Genomic DNA, 25,137 nt, shown 5'->3' on the forward strand with positions numbered 1-25,137 from the left:
AATTGAGGAAGAGGACGACAGGGAAGATGGCATGGGCAGGAGCACACAGAGGTGTGGTGGCCTCACAGTTTTATCTCTATCCCTTATTTACCTACACATGCTTTTGGTACATGTATTCTTTTGGATGTAGTATGCAATCAAACAGCATGCGAGTTATGCTTTAATGTGAAAGTGTGCCTATACCACACAAACTTTAAAGGAAATGGCATACAGGTGGTACAAAATATGCTTTGAGGAAGAAGCGTCCTGTATTAAGTGCAGAAATGGACATGGGAAAGAGGCAAGTCTGTTTCATCAAACCTACGTTTCCAGCTATTACTCAGAAAAACGGGAAGATGACAAAACATTAGTGAAACGCAAGCAGACCTTAAGACTAAAAGAATAGGTGCTTCTGTGACACGTGACCAAAAGCACGCCCTTCCCCCCCACGTTTGCCCTTTGCCAAGATGGCTCCCACGCCCACAACGTCTCTAGGGCGCATGTCCGGAAATTGCGCAACCCCTCAAGCGAGCGCGCCCCTGCCCGTGGGAAGAGTTTCCGCCATTTTTGAAAATTGGGACGGTCCCGGGATAACTGTAGTTGCCGCCGTCGGGATGGCAGCTTTTGCTGTGGAGCCCCAGGCGCCCGCGCTGGGTAAGTAAAGTAACTGCTATTCTCCGATGGCGCTGTCATCCATGTCGTAGGCCCGGAAGCGGCAAGACTGGAAGGCGGCAGCCGTCAGCCTCTACTACGCTTTTTCGGTTGTGAAAGGGAGCCTCTGGGGTTCTCCCAGCTTGCTAGTAGAATCCCGCTTCAGGCGTCGCCAGCCTGCAGTTACTGGGAAGTGTCAGGAACTGGGAGGGAGGACTTGGCCATCCGGTGGTGGCCGCCCCTCCGCCGGCCGACCCCTAAGCCTCCCTCCCCCCAGCTCCGGGCTGGGAAGGCTGGCTTGCTGGGTTGCAGGGTTCCCCGGCCCGGAAGCGTCACGGGAAGGAACCCACGTGGGTGGGCGGAGCCGGGGAGGGTCGGGTGCCCTCCCAGGCTACTGGGTCTTCTAAGCTCCAGCTCCTGCTTTGATCCCCCATCCCGGCTTTACGAAAGGAATCTGTTATTAGAGGTAGCCCCAGTTGGGTGACACACACCACTCAGGTGGTGGGGCCATTGAGTATTGATGTTCATAGTAAGCTGAGATTTCGCATGGTTTTCCTAGCCTTAACTTGGAAAAGTGGCTCAATTTAAAGAGTTTACATTTTTTTTTTTTAAAATTGGGGAGCTTTGTTGAAAGCTTCCTCGTCTTTGAAAAAAAAAAAAATCTACCAAGTTAACTACACGTTGATTCTTCCCCTTCTTTAACTCCCCTCGCTGGCTTTTTGTGACTTGTGAGAATAAAAATGTCCACTGTTAGAGACTTAACGTGACTTTCTGAGTTTGGAAAAAGAGAAAGTATGAAATATATTGTGTCGTTAGTTTTTTAGATTTGAATGGCATGTAATGCTTGCATGTTTTGTGTAAAATAAGTTCCTTTTGAGAATAAAGTAACTGGAACTGTTTTTAGCATGTTTTAAAAAGCTTAATGCATAGTGCCAATAATACAGGTACTTTGCTATATTAAAATTTGTGTACAAATGTTTGTGTAGTTATTTTTCTTATATTTTAGAGATCGGGAAACTAATTAAAGTTCCAGAGTTTTCTGTTCAACAAAGACATTGTGGAATGAATATTTGTTGGGGCTAGAAATGTGGAAAAACCATACTTGTTTGTTGTCTGGCCAAAAATATTGTACTAGTCCACATATTGCAGGTACCTACGGTTGTAACGTTTTCTCAGCACCCATTGGCGTATTAAATGATTTTTTTTTCAATACTGGGTTTGAATTCAGGGCTTCACACTTGCTAATTCCTACTGGCATATTAAACTAAATGTTTACATCAGTAAATTCTGCTGAGTAAGACGAATACAGTACTTAGGATTTAGTAATACAGATTGTGAAGTGAAATTTAAGACATGCAGGATCCATTGGTCTAGCTCTCTCTTTAAGTGAAATTTAGCCCTGAGGGATAGTTAGTGGCAGTTTGGTTTAAGAGCCTGTTGTGTCTTTAGTGCTTTCTATTGTACCAATATATATTTAGATGTATCAGAACTTTTCTTAGGAAGACTTAATTCTTCCAGAATTTCTTTTTCCTTTGGCAGATGAGAGAGTGAAGGTAGTTTGTGATGTTACTAAAATTTTTATATTTTATTACTATGGTTTTCTAAATATCTGTTCAGAGTATGCTTTTGTTTAGACTTTTAGTTTAGTTTAGTGTATGTTCTTTAGATGTAGTACTATGTAGCATAATTAGCACTTTACAAAGTAGTTACAATGTAACTACCATTCTTCACATCTTATTTCAGATTTTACATTATCCGTTTCCTGAATTACTTTGCTTTTTTTCTTCTAATGAGAAATAAGAGGAAGAATAAATAATAAACAACTTTTAATAGCAAGAAAGAAGTTTGAGGCTTTTTTAGAAGTTAAGTAATAGTTAATAAAAGCCACCCAAATAACACCCCAAACATTTGACCTGAGTGCTATGAATCATACTCAGGCTTGTCACCTAGTGGAAAAATTAAGTTTTCAGGGTGGGTTTTTTTTTGTTGTTGTTGTCGTTGTTTGAACTCAGGGCCTCATGCTTGTTAGACAGGCGCTCTATCATTTGAACCACTTCACCAGTCCAGAAGAATTAAGTTTTCATAAGCAGAAAATGCAAATTCTACACTTACACGTTAAGATACTGGTAGAATGATAATAGCAACTAGTTACATCAGGCCAAGTGCTGTATTTGCTATAATTCTAATAAAAGCTCTGAGTAGATGTTACACTTATGCTCATTTTGCTTAGAGAACTTGAACCCATGTCTCTGACTACCTAGCCTGTGCTTTCCTTACTGTGTTATTTTACCCTGAAATTAGAGTAAGTTATAACTTTCCCATGTTCATAATGGGAATAGCTGCCCTGTAAATTGTCAAGATTAATTTTGAATTGATTATCATGAGGTATTAGTTATATATTAGGAAAACTTACTGTTTTATAGTATTCCAAAACTTTAAACTAGTAATTTAAAAATATCAAAAAAATTTTTGCAGCTCTTTTCAATGTACTTCTGAGTTAGGATGATAAAGTGCTATAATTTGTATGTGTGATTACACTGTTATCACAAAAATTACTCACTGTTGTGTATGGGGAAGAAGAAATGGGATATTTAGTTTCTGATTTCCCTAAGACTTTGTATGTAAAACTAGGGTTCTCTCTTTGTTTGTGGTGTTACCTCGTAGAAACTGACCCAGAAGTGGAAAGAAATTATTCTGTTTATATTAGGGATTTTTTAAAAAGAAAGTAAACTTTCTCCCCCCACCCTCCCCAGGATCTTGCTACATAGCCCAGGATGGCCTTGAACTGTTATTCCTCCTGCCTCAGCCTCCTGAGTGCTGGGATTACAGATGTAGCTAATTTTTTAAATTTACAAATAAGTATTGATTTGTAAATCAGTGACATGTGAAAAAGAACCCAGCTGTTGAAGATAAATATTGTGACTATAAGATCATTTTGTATTTTTAGGACTAATTTTGGCTTTTAAAATAAATCCATCTAAAGTTCTGTAATATTTAAGAGTTTTGATTAAGTTGTCAAAATCAGATTGTTGTGTCTTTTTTGTTGGGTATTGTAATGGAAATGTCTTTATTTTTTCGTTGGTTTAGGATCGGAACCAATGATGCTGGGTTCCCCCACGTCTCCAAAGCCAGGAGTTAATGCCCAGTTTTTACCTGGATTTTTAATGGGGGATTTGCCTGCTCCGGTGACTCCTCAACCTCGATCCATTAGTGGCCCTTCAGTAGGAGTAGTGGAAATGAGATCACCTTTACTTGCAGGTAGGTGAATTGCTTACAATAGTTTTCGGGTATCAGTACCTGTAGTAGAAGTTTTAAAAGACTAATGGTGCAGCATTCACCCTCATCAATACATTATTAATTTAAAAAATTAAGTAATACCTCTATTCTAAAGCTCTTTCTTTATTTTACAGTTCTTGGAATACAGGTGTAAGCAGTATAAGCTACTATAATTTTAAGTACCACTAATTAAAAATATGTACGTTATATTTCATCTGACCTAAGATGCTTTGGTTTTAAAACTCACCTTTGTTTTAAATACGACTAGGAAAGAAAAATACTAAATATGACATAATGCTAAGATGCCATTTTTTTGGTAAAATATATCCCTGTTTTAGAGATGTTATATAAAAAAAAGTGTGTGTGGGAAAAGTGATCTAAGATTTGAAGAAATATGGTCATTTAACTGGATTCAATTTAAGTAACTCATTTAGAATAGATAAATAATAAATGGTCAAAAGTCTAGTTTGAGAACTTGTAGAGAAGAACTCTACTTCTAGTCATAGTGAAATAGGATTCTCATATTGTGTGTTTAATGAAAGGACTGACTTTGTAAACTGGGGAAAAGGTTTTTTGTTGCACAGAATTTGCAATTGCCAGCACAATAGGTAATAATCTAAATGCATCCTATATTTATTCCTTAAAATATAACTTTGAAGTTTTAGTTATGAGTAGTGAGAATTAACTATAAAAATGATAGAATTCCAGCTGTGAGCTAATAACTAATACATTTAAATGAAAACCATTCCACTTTAATTGCCGTATAAAGTACTATTTGGTATAAGTGGCTTATCACCTATTTTTAAAATTGATCAAGGAGAGTTATCATGAGTTACTTAAGAACATTATTTTCTGGACAGATTTAAAATTTTCAAAGGTAAATTTTATTTACCTTTATTATTTACCTTTATTAAATATATAAAAATATATTTTTGTATATTGTAGCCACCATATATTGAGTGCTTATGAGCCAGGCTGTATGCTAATCATTTTATATATGTTATCTCATTTTAAAAATCAACTTTAAAGGATGGGTAGTAAGTAATAGCCTCATTTTTCAAAAAGTAGTATCCCCACATTCCAAAAGAGGAAACTATGGCTAAGTGTAATAAGTAATTTGCTGTACTCACTTATTAGTGATAGCAGAATGTTAAAGTCCAGGTCAGTTTCACCTATAGCCTGTGCTCTAAGCAGTTTATGTGTACTCTTCAGGGTCTCATATAGTCTTATAGAGGGCCTGGGCTGCTTCACTATTTAGCATTGCTGGCTCTCTGACTTATAAAGAATCTTTATGTCACAAAAGTTGGTCATTTTCTACATTTTTGTTAACCACTTAAATACATTTCTAATGTGAGAAACATAAATGCAGTTTAATTTTGACAGACATTCTGTACTGGGGGATTATAATTATTCAGGCAAATGCAAAATGGAGTTGTACTTGCAGGTGAGAAATGGGATTATATTTTGTTCTTTGGTTTTTGTGATGGGGGTCTCACCATGTTGTCCAGGCTGATCTTGAATTTGTGGGCTCAGGTGATCTTCCAGTCTCAACCTTCTAAGTAGCTGGGACCATAGGCGTGGGCTACTGTACCTGCCTCTGTAATCACGTATTGTACTGAAATGTTAAGCATTTAGTGGAAAAGCAAACGTTACTTATGATTTTTAAAAACAAAGATTTGTCTTAACTACTACTTTTCAAAGTGCATTGTGGCTCAGCAGCATTGGCATTAGCTGGGAGCTTCAGAGCTGAATAATCTCAGCTCCAGCCTTCTGAGTATAGTCCGAATTTTAACAAGCTTTCAAGGTAATTTTTGGTTTTAAAGTTTGAATAGCCCCAGGAGACAAGAGTTCATTATTTCAAAAACAAATTTGAAAAATTTTAGCATAAAAATGAAAGATTCCTTTGCTTTCTTACTTTTTTTTTTTTTTTACATTCTAGGTGGGTCACCACCACAACCAGTTGTACCAGCTCATAAGGATAAAAGTGGAGCTCCGCCTGTTAGAAGTATATATGATGACATTTCCAGCCCAGGTCTTGGGGCAACACCTTTAACTTCACGAAGACAGGTGATACACATATCCTCATGATCCTGATTAACTCATTTTGTTTCTAAGTGACTACACAGTGAGAGTCAGTAATTAGGTGAACTTTTCCCTAAGGTCTGTTCTAGAGTAACTGTGTTGTACAGAATAAGCATTAATCACAATTTATCAGAGTCTACTTAAGTTGTGTTTATCATGAAATGTACTTAAAAATGTGATAACGTGCTAAGCCAGGAATGGTGCACTCAGGTGACTGAGGCAGAGCAGAGTTCAAGGCCAGCCTGGGCTACATAGCAAGACAGGGTCTCAAAAAGCCAAGGGAAAAAAAATTCTAGATTTTTTTTCTCATGTAGATAATTCTTTGGTTTTTAATTTTTTTGGGGGTGGGGTGGGGCGGTTTAACTCAGGAAAAGCAGACACTGTGCTGCTTGAGCCACATCTCTAGTCCATTTTGCTCTGGTTATTTTTGGAGGCGGGGGTCTCTTGAACTATTTGCCTGGGCTGGCCTTGAACCTTAATCTTCTTGATAATCATCAGCCTCCTAAGTAGGTAGGATTACAGGTATGAGCCACTGTCACCCAGCTAGTGTACCTTCTCTTTCCAATACTTCTAGACCTATCCTCCTGTCCAGTACAGTAGTCACTAGCCAGGAATGGCAGTTGATACTTGAAATGTGGTTAGTCTTGCTGGGCACTGGTGGCTCAGTCCTATAGTCCTATTTACTCAAGAGGCAGAGATCAGGAGGATAGTGGTTCGAAGACAGCAGAGGCAATCAGTTTGCCAGACCCTATCTTGAAAAGCCCATCAAAAAAAAAAGGCTGGTGGAGTGGTTCAAGGTGTAGGTCCTGAGTTCAAAACTTCAGTACTGAAAGAAAAAAATGTGACTAATCTTACTTAGTATATACTTTTTATTGTCTGTACTGGGGTTTGAACTCAGAGCCTCATACTTTCTCTGCAGGCGTTTTAACGCTTAAGCCACTCTACCAGCCCTGTTTTGTGTTGGGTATTTTTGAGACTGTCTCAAAACCTATTTGCCTGGACTGACTTCAAACCTAGATCTTCCTGATCTCTACCTCCTGAGTAGTTAGGATTACAGGTGTGAGCCACCAGTGCTTGGCTTAATGGAGATACACTTTTGACAACTACATGTTACTCATGTCACCAGCCCTTTTTTTTGTGATGCGGTTTTTCGAGATAGGGTCTCGTGAGTCATTTGCCCAGGCTGGCTTTGAACTGTGATCCTACTGATCTGCCTCCTGAGTAGTTAGGATTACAGGCATGAGCCACCAGTGCCCAGCTTGTTTATACTTTTTAAAGTACCTGTTCAAAAATTTAAATTACCTATATAATATAATCCCAGCACTAAAGAGACTGAGGCTATTGGATCATGAATTCCAAGCTAGCCTGGATTACAAATAGAGGGCCTGTCTCAAAACAAAACAACCCCAAAAGCTGCTGGCAGAGTGCTTAAGTGGTAAAAACGCCTGTTTAGCAGGCCCAACGCCACCAAAAAAAAAAAAAAAAAAAAAAAATTTGCCTGGCACTGGTGGGTATAGTCCTACCTACTCAGGAGGCAGAGATCAGGAGAATTGTGGTTTTAAAGTCAGCCTGGGAAAATAGTTCCCAAGACCCTATCTTGAATAAAACCCATCACAAAAAAAGACTGGCAGAATGGCTGAAGTGTTGAGTGCCTGCCTAGCAGTTGTGAGAGCCTGAGTTCAAATCCCAGTACCTCCAAAAAAATTACTTTTATAACATGTGTTACATTCTTAATGGATGGTGGTATTATAGATTTACTAAATACAGAGTATCCTGATCAGGGAAAGTTCTAAAAGTTAAGTAAATCTAATGTTTAATTTGGTGTGAGAACCACTGACTTCTAAATCTATGCTAGTTTTCATTGCTTCTCTGATAAATAAAAAGAAAGGTAGTTTACTACTATGTTGGAAATGTTTAAAATATTCATGGATCATAATTGATAATGTTTTTGACTTGAAAGTTGGTAAGACTATTATTGCTTGATTAGAACCAAAATTAATCATGTGCCCTGAAACTTGGCTTAACTTGTCCAGGCGTGAAAGACAGTAGCATTGAGAGTTGAACAGGGCTGGAGGTGTGGCTTAAGTGGTGGTGTGCCTGCCTTGGAAGTAGGATGCCCTGAGTTCAAACCCTAGTACTGCCAAGAACAAACAAGCAAAAGAATTGAACAATAAAATTTGTATCTCTCTTTACATTTTCTCAGCATTTGGTTCTGGTTTCCACATATAGCTAGCTTATAGATTTCTTTAACCAGAATCTGTTTGGGCTGGGAGTGGTGGGGCACACCTGTAATCTCAGGTGTAGGTAGGTGGATTGCATTCCTAGGCTATTTTAGGCAAAAACTAATGAAAAATAAACTAAAGCAAAAAGGGCCAAAAGGGTTCAAACTCTAGTATCCCCCTAAAAAAGAAAAATTGGAATTTGCTTTTAAAAAAATCTATATGTTTACTTGTATAGAGAATCTGTTCTCCCTTTTTTTTTTTTTTTTTTGGTTTTTTATTTATAGAAGGATTTTAGCTAGTTTTATAATTTCTTTTACCTTTCTCATATTTACAGGGATTAGTAATGATAATTTTCTAGCTTTGTAATTTTTTATTGGTAGTTGTAAGGGTATGCTGTTTTTCATTGTGCAGGCTGACTTTTGTTTTTGTCTTTTTGGTGGTGCTAGGGTTTGAATTCAGGGCTTTGTGCTTGCTAGGTAGGCACTCTGCCCCTTGAGCCATTCCTCCAGTCCTGTGCATGCTGATTTTAGTCTATAGTATGTCATAGTTTGTCTAAAACATTATCTTTCTGATTTTCTGTATGAACTTTGTGATTTGAGGAATCACATTATCTCCATTATTTTAATTATTGAACATTAGGAACTGAAAACAAAGTACCATGTTACTGTTACTTCCTATAAAGTAGGTTTTTTGGGGGGATTCTACTGGGGTTTGAACTCAGGGCTCACATTTGCTAGGCAGACACTACCACTTGAGCCATTCTGCCAGCCTTGTTTTTTTTTTTTTTTAAACCCAATGTAATTTTTTTTTTTTCCCTTTTCATTTTTTTTTGCAGTACTGGGTTTTGAGTCAGGGCTTCACACTTGCTAGGCAGCTTCTCTACTACTTGAGCCATTCTGTCAGCCCCAGCTTTTCTTATTTTAGACAAGTAGTATGCTGATGGGTCTAATGTATTGGGGACTATACGATTATCTATTGGAAGAAAGCCTTTAATAATTACTGTCTCTATGTATGTTTAGAACTTTGGATTTCTACCATAACACTTTTTTTCTGTTTTCATGTAGACTAACATTTCAGTAATGCAGAGTCCTCTTGTTGGAGTTACAACTACTACTCCTGGTACAGGTGAGTGACTCTTTGTAACACCAAAGTCTGTTCTCTACTACTCCAACAAAAGATAACAGAAGACCGTTGACTGGTAATTGCCAGAATTTTTTCTTTTATATGTAAAATTCTTGGATTTTTTTTTTTTTTTTTTTTGGCAATACTGGAGTTGTAACTCAGGATTTTGCACTTACTTGCTAGGCAGGTGCTTTACTGCTTGAGCCATGCCTCCAGGAATTTTATATTTAAACAGGGAGACTTTTCAAGTTGTCAGTAACTTCCTTTAGGAAGAAAACACTTTGTATATATTTACCTTCTGAATTTGTAGGTATTATAGGATATGGTACTGAAAATATTAAGAATTTTAAAAAAATTGCATACTTAATAGATGTTTGAAGTGTCTCCTGAGTTATTAATTTGTAAGATACAAAAGGTGTTGGAATTGTGAAGAAAAAAGGTGTTTTGAGAGGTATTAATGCATTGCTATAAATCTGAATGACATTGAATACAAATAACTACTTGCTATAGTTTTTCTTTAAGATTAATGACATTTTAATCACTACCAGAATCATCTTTATCATTCTTTTAGACAGGGTCTCACAGTGTAGCTCAGGTTGGTCTAGAACTCACTGTGTAGTCCAGATTGGCCTCAAATTTGTTTTTTTTTTTTTCTCGTGACTGTAGTTTTAACTGAGGGCTTTGTACTTGCAAAGCAGGTACTCTACTGCTTGAGCCATTCTGCCAGTCCAGTTTTGTGATGGGTTTTTTTGAGACAAGGTCTCACCAACTATTTGCCCAGGAATGACTTTGAACCACAATCATCCTGATCTAAGCCTCCCAAGTAGCTAGGATTATAGGTGTGAGCCACTGGTGCCTGGCTGCTGCAACTCTTTGTATATTCAAATTTTTGTTGTTCCATTGAATGTTTATTCAGCAAACATTTGAATACAACTATGTACCAGGCTTTGGGAAAGTAAACAAAATGGATAATTCCTGCCTTTATTGAACAAAATAAGTAAATTATAAAGTTAATTAGAAGGTAATGCATTTTCTGAAGGAAAAAAAAATTAACAAAATGAGTAGAGCGTATGAAGGCTTAAAATTTTTTTTTTTTTTTTTGACACAGTCTCTCACTAGATAGCCCAGATTGTCCTTTAAATACTCCTTGTCCTTGGCAATACTCCTGCTCCAGCCTCTTTTGTGCTGAGATTACAAGCTTGTACTACCATGCCTATCCAGGCACATACCCTTAATTAGGGTAGAATATTAGTTTGCTATTGATTAATAAGTTACCATAAACTTAAGAGTGGCTTAAACAATACAAAGGTATTACTTTGTACTTTTGGAGGTCAGATGTTTGAAATAGGAGTCAGTAGACTAAAACTCAGACATTGATAAGGTTGTGTTAATTCATGGGGGCTCTCAGAAGTAACGTGTTTTCTTATCTCTTCTGTAGAGGCTGCTCACGTTTCTTGGCCCATGGTCTCTTTCCTCTGTCTTCAAAGCTAGTAGCTTTGCATCTCTAATCATTCTTTTGTAATAACATCTGAGTCTTTTAAGGACACTTGTGAATATATTGGGTCCTTCTGGATAATCCAGAATAATCTCCCTCTTTTAAAAGCTAGGTGATTAGCAGCCTTGATTTATCTGAAGCTGTAATTACCTTTTGTGCTTTCATTTGGGATAGTCATGACTTCTGGGAGTTAGTTAATGGACAGCTTTGGGAGTCCATTATTATACTTGCCCCAGGTAGTTAGGGAAAGTAACATTTTGTTCACAATCTTGAAGTGTGAGGCAAGTACTATGTTGATTGTAGGAGTGAGGTTCCTGTTTCCCTGCTGGCTGTATTTCTTAGCTTCTAGAGTTTGCTCTTGTTTCATGGCTGTGTCTCCCCTTCCTCCATCTTCAGAGGCAGCAATGGCAGATCATGTCCCTTTTTTTGCTTCATATTTCTTATGACTTGACTTTTCTGCTGCTGTTAGGGTACATTTGATTGCAGTGGGTCACTTGGCCAAGAGAAATAATCTAGGAAAATTTCTTATTTTTGTATTTTATTTTTGTGGTGCCAGGGATCCAACTAGGCAAGTGCTTTACCACCAAGCTCTCCCATTCCAGATTATTTTTTTAAGTTTCAGTTGATTGGTAACTTTAATTCTATCACAAAGTCCTTTCACAACAGTGCCAAGATTAGTGTTCAGCTGAATTTATTAGTCTAAGCCAGGCAAAGAATCTTGGTGACATCTTTAGAAGTCTTTTTACCATGTACAGGTGACTCTTGATAACTGTGTGTTCAATCAATCATAGATGAAAAATGTTTAGGAAAAAAAGTTGCATCTGTACTGAACATGCTTACACTTTCCCTTATCGTTATTCCTAAACAATATAACAGCTACTTACATAGCTTTTACACTATTTCAGTTATATGAAATGTAGATAGGATTTGTAGTGTGTGAACATGTGTGTAGGTTACGTACAAATACTGTGTCATTTTATATAAGAGACGTGGGCATTTTGATATCCTTGGTGTGGGAGGGTTGTTTTAGAATTAGTCCCCCCCGGTAGTGAGGGATGACTGCATATTGTGGTAAAAAATGTAAAATGTCCTCTCAGCTATATAATTGAGGTAAAGGGTGCTGGTGGAATTAGTCCTGGTCTTACCCTAAACTTCATCAAACTTCTATAACAGTAAGTAGATGATAATACTTTGTAACACACATAAATATTGTTCAGTTCTTTAATTGAGTCAGTAATTAATCCCAGGAATATTGAAAATGCAGAAACATTGTATTAGTCCATTTTTTGTTGCTAACAACACAATACTGATATGATATAAACAAAATAGGTTTATTTTGGCTCACAGTTCTGGAACAATGTTGAAGGGTCACATGTATTGGTAGCTTTCTTGATCGCAGAGTCCTGGGTTGGTACATGACATAACGTGGTGACAGAAAGGGAGCACAGTATATGTCCTCTGGTCTTTCTTACAAAGCCGCTAGTTTTCAGTCAAGTTTCTGCCCTCTTAACTCTTTATAATAAGGACTTAACTCTCCACAATGACTTTCAGAAGAGACAAACCATAGCAAACCCTTAATGTTAAGTAGTGTATTTTATGTTTTAAAATCTCTTAGTTGGCTAAAAAACTGTGTATTATAATTTGTTATGGTCAAGTGGAAGAGTACAGGATTAAAGTTAAATATCCTTTTGTTAACTTTTTCCTAATATAGTAATTTCTGTAAGGTTCTTAAAGTTGCAGAAATTGTTTATGAACATACAAGAACTATGATAGGAAAATATACCTTTCATAAATTGGCCACTGGGAGCCACTGCTGCCTCTGATTTGAGTTGAAGGAATTTATGTGAAGAAAATCTTAATGAGGCATAAATAAAAAAACCATTTTTGGACAGTTATGAAGGTGTGGGGACTCATGCATGACCAATAATAGCAAGATTATAGAAAAAGGGAGTTGACTTGAGGAAATTGAAGGAAAAACCTAGACTTTATTTAGAACTGTTCTCTTAGTTCTTATACTTAGTGTTAAATAAATGTTAGTTTCTTGTATAATTTGTAAAATTTAGGTTTTTGAGATTGGTTGCTTTTATAAAGAGATGTCATGGGATATTATGGCTATTTTACACTTAGTTTTTTTGTATCGAGTTTTTGTTTTAAATTCTGTAGCTGATATTAAGGTCCTTTTTATAGTCTTACTTCTGGTGCAGGAAAAACGGTAATATGGAAAAATAAGAACTCTGAATTAAAGAATGTTAGAAATACTTTTCACCATGGTCTGTTACTGTTTTTGGTAGAGAAGATTGAGTATGTTTGCTCTGTCTTTCTCCATCTTAGCCATCAAATTTCTTTTGCTGCAATTTAAATTTTCTTCTACTTTTCTTTTTTCTATTTTTTTGAAGTTTTTTTTTTTTTTTTAACTTACCAGCTGTCATTCTAAATGCTAGATCAAATGGTCATTGATGAACTAGAATCCTATTTGTCTTAGTGTATTGTTAATAGATTGAATGTGATGTTAATTGATAAGAGAGAGTGTAGTTCTTTCTGCTTTCTGGTAACTTTTTTTTGGTGGGGGATGGGGAAGATCTCAAGTTCTGACAGTGGTCCCAGAAGTGGGGGAAAAAGGGACTTTTATTTTTCTGATTTAGTTTAGCTGCTCCTTAAACATGCTCGTATAAAGCTCTATCTGCTTGGTTCTTGTCTTTCTCCATTACTAGATTATCAGTTCCTTTAGGACAGAAACTTTCTATATCTTCAGTGTCTACTCATTACAGAGCTGGGTACAAAGGGACCTCAGTAAATGTTCATTGAGTATGTTGATGGATATAGTTGTAGTGAGGTGAATGTTTGTCCTTAAAACAGTGTGTCTACATCTAATCCCTGGAACCTATGACTGTTGCCATATATGGCTCCCCAAATTTGATTAAGTGTCTTGAGATGAGGTGTGATCAAGGAGAGTTTTTAGAGTTAAGGAAATGGCTGATGGTGGCAGAAGTGATCTTGCATTATCTGGGTGGTCCCTGAAGTCAGTCAAGTGTCCTTATTAGAGGAAGAAAGAGCTTTGGCACACACAGGAGAAGAGAGAAAGGCGATGTAAAGACTGAGGCAGAAGTTGAAATATTGTCAAAGTGTACTGTCTATCTGTCACCAGAAGCTGGAGGACACAAACAGTGGCCTCCCCTCTGGAGCCTCCTAACTTTGTTTCTTACTGCTAACCGTGTTCTCACAAATCAGTGGCTTAAAACAGCTCAGATTTATTATGTTAATGCTTCTGGAGGTCAGAGGTCAAAATGGTCTGTATGGGTTAAAATCAAACATTGGTAGAGTTGTATTCCTTTTTGGAGGCTCTAGAGCAGAGTAATTCCCTCTCTCTCTCTCTCTCTCTCTCTCTCTCCCTCCCTCTCTCTCTCTCTGTTTCTCTCAGTTTCTCTCTCTTTGTATGCATGTGTGTATACATGAGTATCTTTTTCAGCTTCTAGAGTCTGCCTACATTCTTGGCTCGTGGCTTCTACCATCTTCATAGCCAGCAATGGCCAGTGACTGTTTATTATATCACTCTTCTCCCTCTTTGTTCCCTGTATAAGGACGCTTATGGTTATATTGGGCCCATTCAGATAATCTAGGGTAATTATTTTTAGTCACCAAAATTTTTTTTTTTTAGTTTCATGACATACTAACCATTGAGTGATCTCTAGTTATGTGGTGTGTATGGTAATATTTATGCTTTAGTGAAAATATGGTTTAAAAATACAGTTTAAAAAATCAAATGGTATTTAAATACTTGTAATAACTTGCAGTAGTCTTTGCCCTTACTCCTCCAGAACTAACTAGTTGAGATGTTAGAACTATTCCTTATGCAATTTACTTCCATGTATCTAGTTGAGAAATTCTATTCTTTTCCTGTTGCCATTGTAACATATTATCACAAATTTAGTAGCTTGAAACAAATCTATTCTCTATGGTTTTGAAAGTTGAAGTCCAAAATTAATTCTATGAGGATTAATTCCTTCTGGAAAAATCAGCTTCCTCAGTTTTTTTTTTTTTTCCTGCTTCTAGCTTCTTTCTTTAGTTTGTGGCACCATCCACCATCTCCAAGGTATATCATTCTCATCTCTGTTTCTATCATCACATTGCCTTTTTTTGGTAGTAAAGGTCTTCTCAGACTTCTGTAAGTATATTTGTCAAATTTAAAGTCCATCTGGGTAATGCTGTATAATCTTTCCATTTCAAGATTCATAATTACATCTGCAAAGTTCCTTTTGCCATTTAAGGCAGCATTCATAGGTTTTAGGATGTTTGATGTGGTCATCTTGAAGGGCTGTTATTTAGCCAACACATATGTTTATATTGCTAGTTAATTGAATTTCAGTTTTCTCCATGGCTATACAGTTCCAGTGAGACTGCTGGTAAGGAAAAACCATAGTTGCTCAAATGTATAGAGGTTAAACACAATTGAGGATAAGGTGGATTGGCTGAGAGCTACGTATCAACTGAGCTGTATAATGTGTGAGTTTTTTTGATTGTGCTTGGTCACAACTGTATGTGGTAAATCTGCAAATAAGGCAAATTTACTGTATTTCTCTTATGGTAATTAATGATATTATATCTTAACTCTCCCTTGTCTGAATATAATTATACCTGTTCTTTTGTGCATGCTTATATTATTGTGACTGTAAATATTATTCAGTGCTGAACCAAGTAGTATGTTATGGTTTATGGTTTATCTTTTTTGTAGAACTCATGGTTTTCCAATAGTTGATAATTGCCTTATTTTTTCCCATTAGTTTTAGTTTTATTTATTTATTTAGTAATGCCGGGGATTGAACCCAGGGCTTTACACATGCCAGGCAACCTTTATCATTGAGCTACATCCCCAGCTGCCATTAATTTAGTTTGCCATTTGTTCCTTTAAACATTCTGTTGCCATGATGCATGTGTGTCTTACTGTAGAATGCTCAGTTTCAGGAACGTTTCTGTTTCAAACTGAGAACTCTTAGCCTCTCTTAGTTGTTTTCTGTTTTCAGCGTGATGTACAGTAATCATCCAATGATTTGCCTTAGTTTCTGGAGTGAGCTCATTTGCTTATACAGCGTGTCTTCTTTCTTTTTATCCTCATTTTGATGAAGTACATATTTGAGTAACTTTCCCAAAAAAGCTTTCATAGTAAGTAAAATTTCCACTATAGTGGAAATACTTTATTTTTTGGACTTTACACTTGATTGTTTGGGTAGGTATAGTATTTGAAGTTGGAATTTTGGAGCTTGTTCCATTGCCTCTGCCTACCAGTATTCCTTGAATGTTATTTACAGTGATTTGTATGTGGCCTGTTGTGGGAAAAAATTTATGATCTCTGATTTGCAGGCTCAATTTCACAAATGGGCCTTAGTGTGGAACTCTTTCATAGATGGAACAGTTAAGGTACATTCTTTAGTTCTGGGAAACTTTCTTGTGTTATTTATTTAATATTTGCCTTCCTTTTGCTTTCTTTCTTTCTGGAAATTTCTTTTGTTTGTATATTGGATCATTGGAGAGTTGTAGTTTTGTTTTTCTCCCTTACATTGTTGTTCACATTTTATTTTCTGAGATTTCCTTAATAAGTTTTTCTTTATTCTATCATTTTAATTTACATGATTTTTTTTCTCTGTGCTCTTTGAATGCACTTAGAAATATAGTATCCTGTTCTTCTTGTAAAATGTCTTAGCAGTGAGGTGAATAATGAGTGATCTTTTAAAAAAGTTTTTTTTTTTTAATACTGTATATTAACTATACAAAGGGGTTTCATTGTAATATTTCTCTCTTTTTTTGGTGATATTAGGGTTTGAATTCAGGGCCTCGCTATTTCTGGCAGGCACTACCTCTTGAGCCACTCCACCAGCCCTCATTGTGATGCTTACATTCATACATATAATGTACTTTGATCATCCTTTCCCCCTTCCCTCTTTTTAAAAACATTTTAAAGTGGGTTTCATTATTGTATTGTAATAGTTTTTTTTTTTTAATGCCTACTCTGTTCCTTCTTAGTTCTTACTTTTTTTTTCTATTTCCTCCATTTCTGTCATTGTTGGTGAACATACATTTATTAAATAGCTACTTGGACTCTCCTTTGTTCACTGTTACTGGAGTGGGGGTGGGTGGGTGGAGAATTGATGGAGAGAAGCTGTTTTGCTTCTTACTGAGCTTAACTGTAAGAGGATTGGACAGAATGCTGATTTTTATTGTTGTTGCTACTATTGAGACAGCATGATTTCAGCATATGTGAGTTTTTTTCTCCTCTCCCTTTCAAGTTTTGCCAAAGAAAACTCTATTTACCAGGGCTTGAACTCAGAGCCTTCACCTTGAGCCACTCCACCAGCCCTTTTTTTGTGATGGGTATTTTTGAGATAGGGTCTGGCGAACTATTTGGGCTGGTTTGTGTAGATTTCCGCTTAATCTTCTTAATATTGTTCTCTTCTGTGATTTGATTCATTGACTTGTGCAGTTTAGATTCTTTTTCTTTAGAAATAAAATCCCTGGTCACCACACTTACGTGGGTGGTGTTTCTTCATTGTTATACCTGTTGGGTATAGTGATTGCTCTAACCTTGAAGTGTGAAGAAAACGTCGCCATAAGTTTACCCTCACTTTAGACACAGGTGTAAGATTGGGGCTCCCTAGAGCTGCCCTCACATTAGACTGTTTGGCTTTAAGCTTGGGAGTTCCAAAGACTATACTGTAAAGCTTGATAATTTACTAGAAAAACTCACAGAACCCACAGAAAATGCTATTCTGATGACTATAGTTATAGTAAAAGGATTCAAAATTAGAACTATGTAAGGGAAGAGACAGAGTGGTATCTGGGAGAGTTCTACCTGTGAAGCTTCCCTTTCGTTGTTCTTAGGGGGTGTGGTATTCTGTCAGTACAAACACACAATATGACAAAGTAAGGAAAATCATTGTAGCTTCCTTCAGAGTTTTTATTGGAGTTTCATTACATAGGTATGATTAAATTATTGATCAAATGATTGAACTTGATCTGCAGTCCCTCTCTTCCCAAAGAGGGAGTGATACCATGTGGCTCAAAGCTCTAACACTTTTAGCAATTGGCTGATCTTTCTGGAGTGACTAGCTCCTACCATGAGTCACCTAGTTAGCGTAAATTATCAGGTCCATTCTGAGGGGCTACGAATAATAAACATACTCCTATTTGTGTGGAAATTCCAAGGTTTAGATATTACTTCCCAGGAACCAAAGATCAGGCTTTACATTCTGTTGAGGACACATCCTTGATTACATGTTATGTAAGTTTGTTTCATGGTAAGTAGATAACATTGCCAGGATTTTTTTCCCCTTCAGTGTTCATTTGCCTCATCTGTTTAAAATTTACTACTCTTTTATCTTTTGTTTTCATTTAAGTTAGTGGTCTATTTTAAAATAATTGAATCTGTTCTTTAATTGAAGACATTTGCATAAAGGGTAATAAGGTCTTTTGCCCTCCACCTTAATCTGTTTTTATAGAATGTTTGAATAGTGATTGATCAAGGAAGACAAATTACAGTCCAATCTAATGTAGTTTGATAGGCACATTTTTTTTTCCCCATCTAATAAAGCATAGCATGTGGGTACCAGAAGTTTGATTTAGTGGAAGTGAAATCAGTGGAGCAATTAAACATTACCTAGGTGGGGGGCAATTATGCTAAACTTATGTAAATACTTTTAGATTATGTATAAGTAATTATATTTTTTATATTAGTTGACAAGGCAAAAATGAGATTGCTTATTCATTTGAGACTTTAATTTTGATTTGTCTTTTTTTAAAGGTCATAATGGTTGTCTCAATTTGAGCCTTCATTAATTTCTTGCTTGAAGGTTATTACATGATGTAGCATAGCTAAATTGTATCTTCTTAATGGTAATGGGGGACATAAATTGAATTTGCTTCCGGTTTTATACTAAAGTGCCTTTTACTGTCTTTGGTTTATTAAAGGCATTTTTTGTAGTAAAAACTAAATTTACTTAAGGCTAGAGTGTTTATAGATTAATAAGGAGATATTTTAAAACTTTAACATTTGTTAAAGTGGAATGTTTCATTTTAAATCAGTCTTATTTTAGAAATATATTGTACCTATTTGATGTGTTTGTGGTGATGAGGAAAAAGGAATAATTGTATTACACCATATATGTAATTTGGCATATTTTAAAGTTACTTCGTTTTGTCTTTTTAAAAAATCAAGTATAAACTCAGATTTAAAATTCAGATCATTCTATAAGACATTCACTTGTATACTTTGTTCCATATATTTGCTTGATTGAGTTTATAAAATAGTTGAATATTACCTTTTCAAATGCTCTGGCTGATAAATTGTTTGTTAGCCTGGTTACTTGACTGCCGTTTGAACGTGAAGATATAGGTAGTTTTGATCATCTTTCCTTTTCTTGTTAGATCTAGACAATTACTCATTGTGTACCTTGGGCCAGAAAATTTAAATGGAAAATTTCAGGAATAAATAATTCATAAGTTTTAAGTTGCACACTATTCTGAGTAATGTAATTCCTGCCAGGCATCATCCAGTGTGTCTATGCTGTATAGACTATCTACCCTATGAATATGTGAAAAGTACTTGAAGTAGCACCTTGTGTATATGATAAGCGCTCAGTGCATGCTGACAGTTTTCATTAATGTTCTTTTCATTGTTGTTTTGTATTATTTGGGACCTGAGGCTAAACAACTGGCTTTACTTCTGATAGTTAAGCAATGTAATTGTAATGGAAACTGATTACAAAATTTACAGTATTCTCACCATGTGATGCTCTCTATCCAGATAAATGATAGACTCAGGGTTAGCCTTCTGCCGTTCAGTCCAGTCTAGTTCTGGTCTCCTAACACAATTACGTGTTACCTTCCCAAAGTCAAGATGATATGTTACCCTGTCTTCCTTATATATCAAAGATTTTCTTTATTCCTTGCAATTCTGTAGTAGTTGGAACATGAAGAACTAGAATAAAATAACATGAGAAAAATAAAATTTTGGGGACTGTTTAGGCCTTTTTTTTGAGTGACATTTTTAAGTGGTTGGGGTGTGGTTCAAGTGGTAGAAAGCTTACCTAGAAAATTCCAGGCCTTTATTTCAGTCCTGTGTGTGTGTGTGTGTGTGTGTGTGTGTGTGTGTGTGTGTGTGTGTGTGTACAGTAAAGGGGCAGGGGATAAACTTCCTCGTAATGGGTTAATACTATGTCACTGCATTTGATTGCAACTGTCTGTTGTATATCATTTGTTAAGCTTTTTGTATAGCTCTGAGAAAATCATTCATTACTCATGAATAGAAAATTAAAACTCAAAATTGGTAACCCTTTTTGCATCTTAGGGTTAGATTTGAGTAGGGCTTTAATAGGCATGGTCTCTGTAAATTTCTTCTGTCAGGCATTATAATGCAGTAATCGAATGTGACATTAGTTCAGTAACAAACGTTGAGGGTGAAATGTGGTCAGTATAGGAATTTTTGAGTTGAATGAAGTTACAAATATTTCTTTATTGAATAACCCTGAGAGTTTTTAATACTTCAATATGCATTGTAAATCTATTAGAATAACAGAATGTGTTGCTTTTTATAAAACCTTCATCACAGTAGCTATTTTTCTTTTCAGAAACTCTTTACTATTTTTTTTTAAAATTAAAACATTCTGAGCAATCCATTTGATTATAGATGAAATAGAGTGTAAATACTTTGGAATGACTTAGGGTCATTTTCAGTTCAGTTGGGAATAGTGGATGAATGACAAGGCTGCAGATATATCATTAGAATATGTTGAGCAAAGAACCAGCAGAATATTAGTAAAAATGGAGTATGAATTATGTGTGTGGCCTTCTAGAATAGTGGTTCTCAAACTTCTCAGTTTAAATCACCCACCCCCCACCTAAGACCAAAGACCTTTTCCTTCTGTTTGTATAGATTATAACTGTTGATGTTTAATGCATCAGAAGATAAAATTGGAGGACCCAAGTACACATGGCCACCTTGTACACAGGTTTGGAGAGGTCCTGGGACACTTGATGGTCGGCAAGAAATCCAACCTTGGCCGTCAGTATTGCCATGGATGTTAAGGAGATGGCACTGTCACAATTATAGGATGTGCAGTCTACACTAACATATAACAGTATCAGTAAAGATAATACTTTGCCCGCTACCAAATGGAGAATTAACTTAACTCAAGATAAAGAAACTGGGCTTCAGGGTTGTCCAGCTCAGTATTCTGGCAGAAAAATCTTGAAATTTATCGTTTCCATTGATTTGGTTGATTTATCCTTTAAACCGGATTCTAAGAAGTGTGAGAGAACATTTTGTTCCATCAAAGAAAAGAAACCATTGAAATTTGATTTTCTCTTGGCTTCTCTTCTTACAGTAATAAGTCATATAGATGTTTTACTATAAAAGGGCCATGTGTCTGCTTAGGCTTATTGATGTCATCTGAAGACTCGCCTCCTCTAGCACTCTGCTCTGGACTTGGCCCACCAGTGGCTACATTTGACCTGTAATCCAGTGGTTAGCTCATAGTTGATTTCTTTCTATCAGTATAAGCATGGGGTGTGGGTTACTAAATGGTAGAGTGGGATAGCCAGGGAGCAGAGGTTATTGGGGAAATGTTGCGGGAAGAATGTCGGACCAGCAAGAGCAAGATTTAAACCCAGGTGGTTAGAGAAAGAAAGATTTGTTATGCTAGTGGACCAGCATCTTGATCTCTCCAAAAATGGAACCGGCCCTGTAGTTCAGGGCTGCGGGGTTTTTATGCCTCAGAATGCGGAAGCAAGCAAGCAGGAAGGACAAAAGCAGACGTGGCAGTTAGCCTTTCGCTGGGAGGTTACAACATATCATACTAGCACAAGGTTACAGCATACCATACTAACACATCTGTGAAACCGGCCGGCTAGGGGAGGGAGCACATCTGTGAAACTGGGGTCTGTCGAGGGAGGGAGCTTGCCTTTGGATCTTTCCCCTGGGTTTCTTTATCACTATTAGGTGAGAGAGTCAGATGTTACTGAAGCATGTGATTATAAGTTTTTTGCTTAATAAAAGAAGTCCTGTATCATCAAAAAATTGAAACATTTAAAATGTGTTGATTAATTTGATAATAATAGACCCTCAGGGCTTAGGATATGCCTTAATTGTAAAGCACTTGACTAGCATGTGCAAGACTTCAGGTTTGATTCCTAGAATTCTCTACCCCCACACAATAAATCCATTTCACATAAATAATGCTTTCTGAAGTGAAATACAACTCTTTTCTAAGAGAAAATGTTTTTATGATAGGAGTGACATTGTTTTATGTTCTTCAAATCTTAAAGTCTGGCTTAATAAAGTACAGCTGAATTCTCATGAATCTGTTTCTGGATCCATCCTGAATCCATTGAATCAAAAAAAAGTAGGCTCTGAAAAAGTGCTCTTTGTGTTCATGAGAGTGAGAGTGAAAAAGACAAGTGAAACTTTGTATTATCATGAAAATAATTTTGACTTGATTTCAAGAAAGCGTCTTTGGGAGCCAAGGATCTCTGGACGATACTTGTAGTGCTGCTGCTATAGTAAATGACTGTTAACTAGATTTCTACGTGCTTTTGCTTTGGATTGTCTGGATCAGAATTCCTACTTCCTTTCTGGGTGCCATTTAATATTATTTTGTGTCATAGTTTTCTTAAATGAGGCTACTTATGAGCCCTATCTTATATGGATTGTTAGAACTACATAAATAAGGAATGATGTGATAGTAAGTACTTAATGAGATGCTGTCTCCTTGTCCTTTCAAATTTTTAGTCCTGTTATGTTACCTTTGCTCATAATTTTCCACTGGTTTCCAGCCTCACTTAAGGTAAAAACCAAAGTATTTGCAGTGACTTTTATAAGGTTTTCCTTTGTGATCTGCTGTATTGTTACCTCTCTGTTCTCATCTACTTGTCCTGATCCCAAATCCCATTAGCTCACTGAGCAAAAAGTAGCATTTGTGCTGTTCATTCAACACTAGCTCCTGCTTTCTCAGGGCCTTTGGACTTGCTATTCTTCACCTAATATCCACTTTTTTAGATACTGACATGATTTATTCTTTCTTTCCTTTAGATTTTTTTCTTTAATATCTATCACCTATGTGAAATCTTTTTTCATTTAACCCTTCTACAAACTTGATTCCTCTTTCTGCTTATTTTTGAAATCTGCATAGGATTTTGTGTTTTCTAACACTAGGAATTTGCTTGTCTTCCTTATTTTTAGAACTTAGACTCCATTAGGGATGGTTTTGTTTTGTTTTACTTAAATTTTTTTAAATCTCCTTAATACCAAGTTTGATGCTTAATACATTTATTTCGTACTAGAAAATATTTCTTGATTGAGTGAATTATTATAAAAATGAAAGGAAAATAGTTTATGCTTTTCAGAAATGCATAGTTTTCATTGGATAGGCCCTCTGAGATAAAATGAACATACATCTAAGCGTGGTGGCACATGGTCCTCCACCAGGAGTATCATGAATTCGGGTCAGCCTGGGCTACATCGTGAAACTCTGTGTCACAAATGAAACAACAACAAAAAAACCAAACAAAACAAAGAAGTGTTTGACTTGGTATGTTGGACTTATTAAGTGGTAGCTATTATTAAAGGATTAGAAACCATAGGTTAAGACATTTTCGATAGAAATAACCTAAGTTTAAAAAAACCTGCATTCACAGTTTAGAGGGTGTGGGAGATCCTGTTGAGCGGCACACTTGTATTTGGACTTTGCTCTGTGGTAATGAGCAGTTTGTTTTTGATTTGCAATTTTGGAGACAGCTGACCTTGTCTCCCAGGCTTTTTATCCCAGGCTGGACTCTTGAACCTCTTGCTCAGCCTCCCAGGTGCTGGGATTCAGGCACAAGCTACCATGTTTGGTTCTGAGCAGTTATTGCATAGTTTTAAAGTACTGTATGAAAGTGGTAGGCTTGGAAGATGAAATCAACGGAAGTCCTTAGGTTGATTGAGAAATTCTTCTGATATCTTAACTACAAATTAATAAAACATTGGCACATTTAAAATATATAATAAAACAATTGGAAAATCATAAACTATGCCCAATTACTAATAACTTTGTCTCATTGTGTGTTAGTGTCAAATTGCCATTTGATCACAGTTGTATGTTTTGAGCTATTTATGTAATTGCCAATGTTTAATACACTTTTTCCTTTGAAACAAAGATCCTTGCTTTAAAGTAAACCAATGTGTTTATATTGGTAACTAACTAACTATATGCTAAACTAACTAACTATATACTAAATATACTAATATAGGGCAAAGTATGTTTAGTCCAGCAAGTATTGGTCAACCACGAAAGACGACACTATCTCCTGCCCAGTTGGATCCCTTTTATACTCAAGGAGATTCTCTGACTTCAGAAGATCACCTCGATGACACTTGGGTGACTGTGTTTGGGTAAGGTTTTTGTACCTTTTAAAAATATTTTCTCTCCCCCAGCATTTGATAGTATTACCAAACAGTGCATGAAAGTTGAAAATCTTGGGCAGGAAACACTCATAATACCTACCACCTAAATTTTTATAGTTGTTAACAGTTTACTGCTTTATGATCTGTCTGTCATCTCTTAAACGTATTTATTAGTTTTTAGAGTAGGGCTGTCCCTTTAGACTTAGGGTGCGAAGGGCCTTTCCCACTTTCTGGTGGCTTACTATTTCTCTACTTCCACTGGACTTTACCAGTTTTAAATTAACAAAATTGAACTTCATTTGTATGCATGCATTATATCATAGGGTTGTTACATTCTAGTCCCAGAATATTAAAATTAGAAGCAGAAGATGACAGTCCTAGAATTATTTAGAATAGTTTTTACAGTAAAAAAAAATAAAATAAAATAATACTTTAAAATCACTTTAGAGAGCATACTGTGTAATTTCTTACTCTTACTGGAGTAAAGACAAATTAAGTGGTTAGTTCAGAGTATCACTGGTGAATAGCAAAGCTTTAGCAGATAACTCCAGTTTTTTTTAAATTCAAGCTGATATTTAGAGTATGCTGTATATGGTTTATTTATCATATTATGTTTTGCCATACTTATATTCGGCCTTACTATATTTATTTTTGGAGTAAAATATACAAAGATTATACACAAGCTCCTTGAAGGAAGAAGAATGCACAGAAAATGTTCTGTGGATTTTACGTATTTATTTAAAATTAAAAAATTCAAATTTATGTAAGAATGTATGATAGAATCTTCCATTTTACTTTGGTTCCTAGCTATAATTTTGTTTTTAAGGCATCGATTGCCACCTTTTTTTTTTTCCTGTGATTCTATACGTTATTGATTCCATTTT

The 25,137-nt window shown here is 36.1% G+C and overlaps 1 protein-coding gene across 2 annotated transcripts in view; it reads left to right on the top strand.

Annotated features, from left to right (window-relative positions):
- The first annotated feature begins 481 nt into the window (after positions 1-481).
- Nup35 (nucleoporin 35) overlaps positions 482-25,137 on the top strand; it is a 30,270-nt gene continuing 5,614 nt past the window's right edge. Inside the window, exons 1-5 of one of the 2 annotated variants that reach the window (XM_020186407.2) lie at positions 482-633; positions 3,718-3,888; positions 5,846-5,973; positions 9,275-9,335; positions 24,100-24,241. In XM_020186407.2, the coding sequence (XP_020041996.1) occupies positions 594-633; positions 3,718-3,888; positions 5,846-5,973; positions 9,275-9,335; positions 24,100-24,241 (542 nt within the window). In that variant the 5' untranslated portion in view covers positions 482-593. Of the gene's footprint in view, positions 634-1,073; positions 1,097-3,717; positions 3,889-5,845; positions 5,974-9,274; positions 9,336-24,099; positions 24,242-25,137 lie in introns of those variants that run through there. The other variant, XM_074071234.1, reaches the window with a different exon arrangement.

The sequence above is a fragment of the Castor canadensis genome, chromosome 4, assembly GCF_047511655.1.
Source record: "Castor canadensis chromosome 4, mCasCan1.hap1v2, whole genome shotgun sequence".
Taxonomy (NCBI): Eukaryota; Metazoa; Chordata; class Mammalia; order Rodentia; family Castoridae; genus Castor; species Castor canadensis.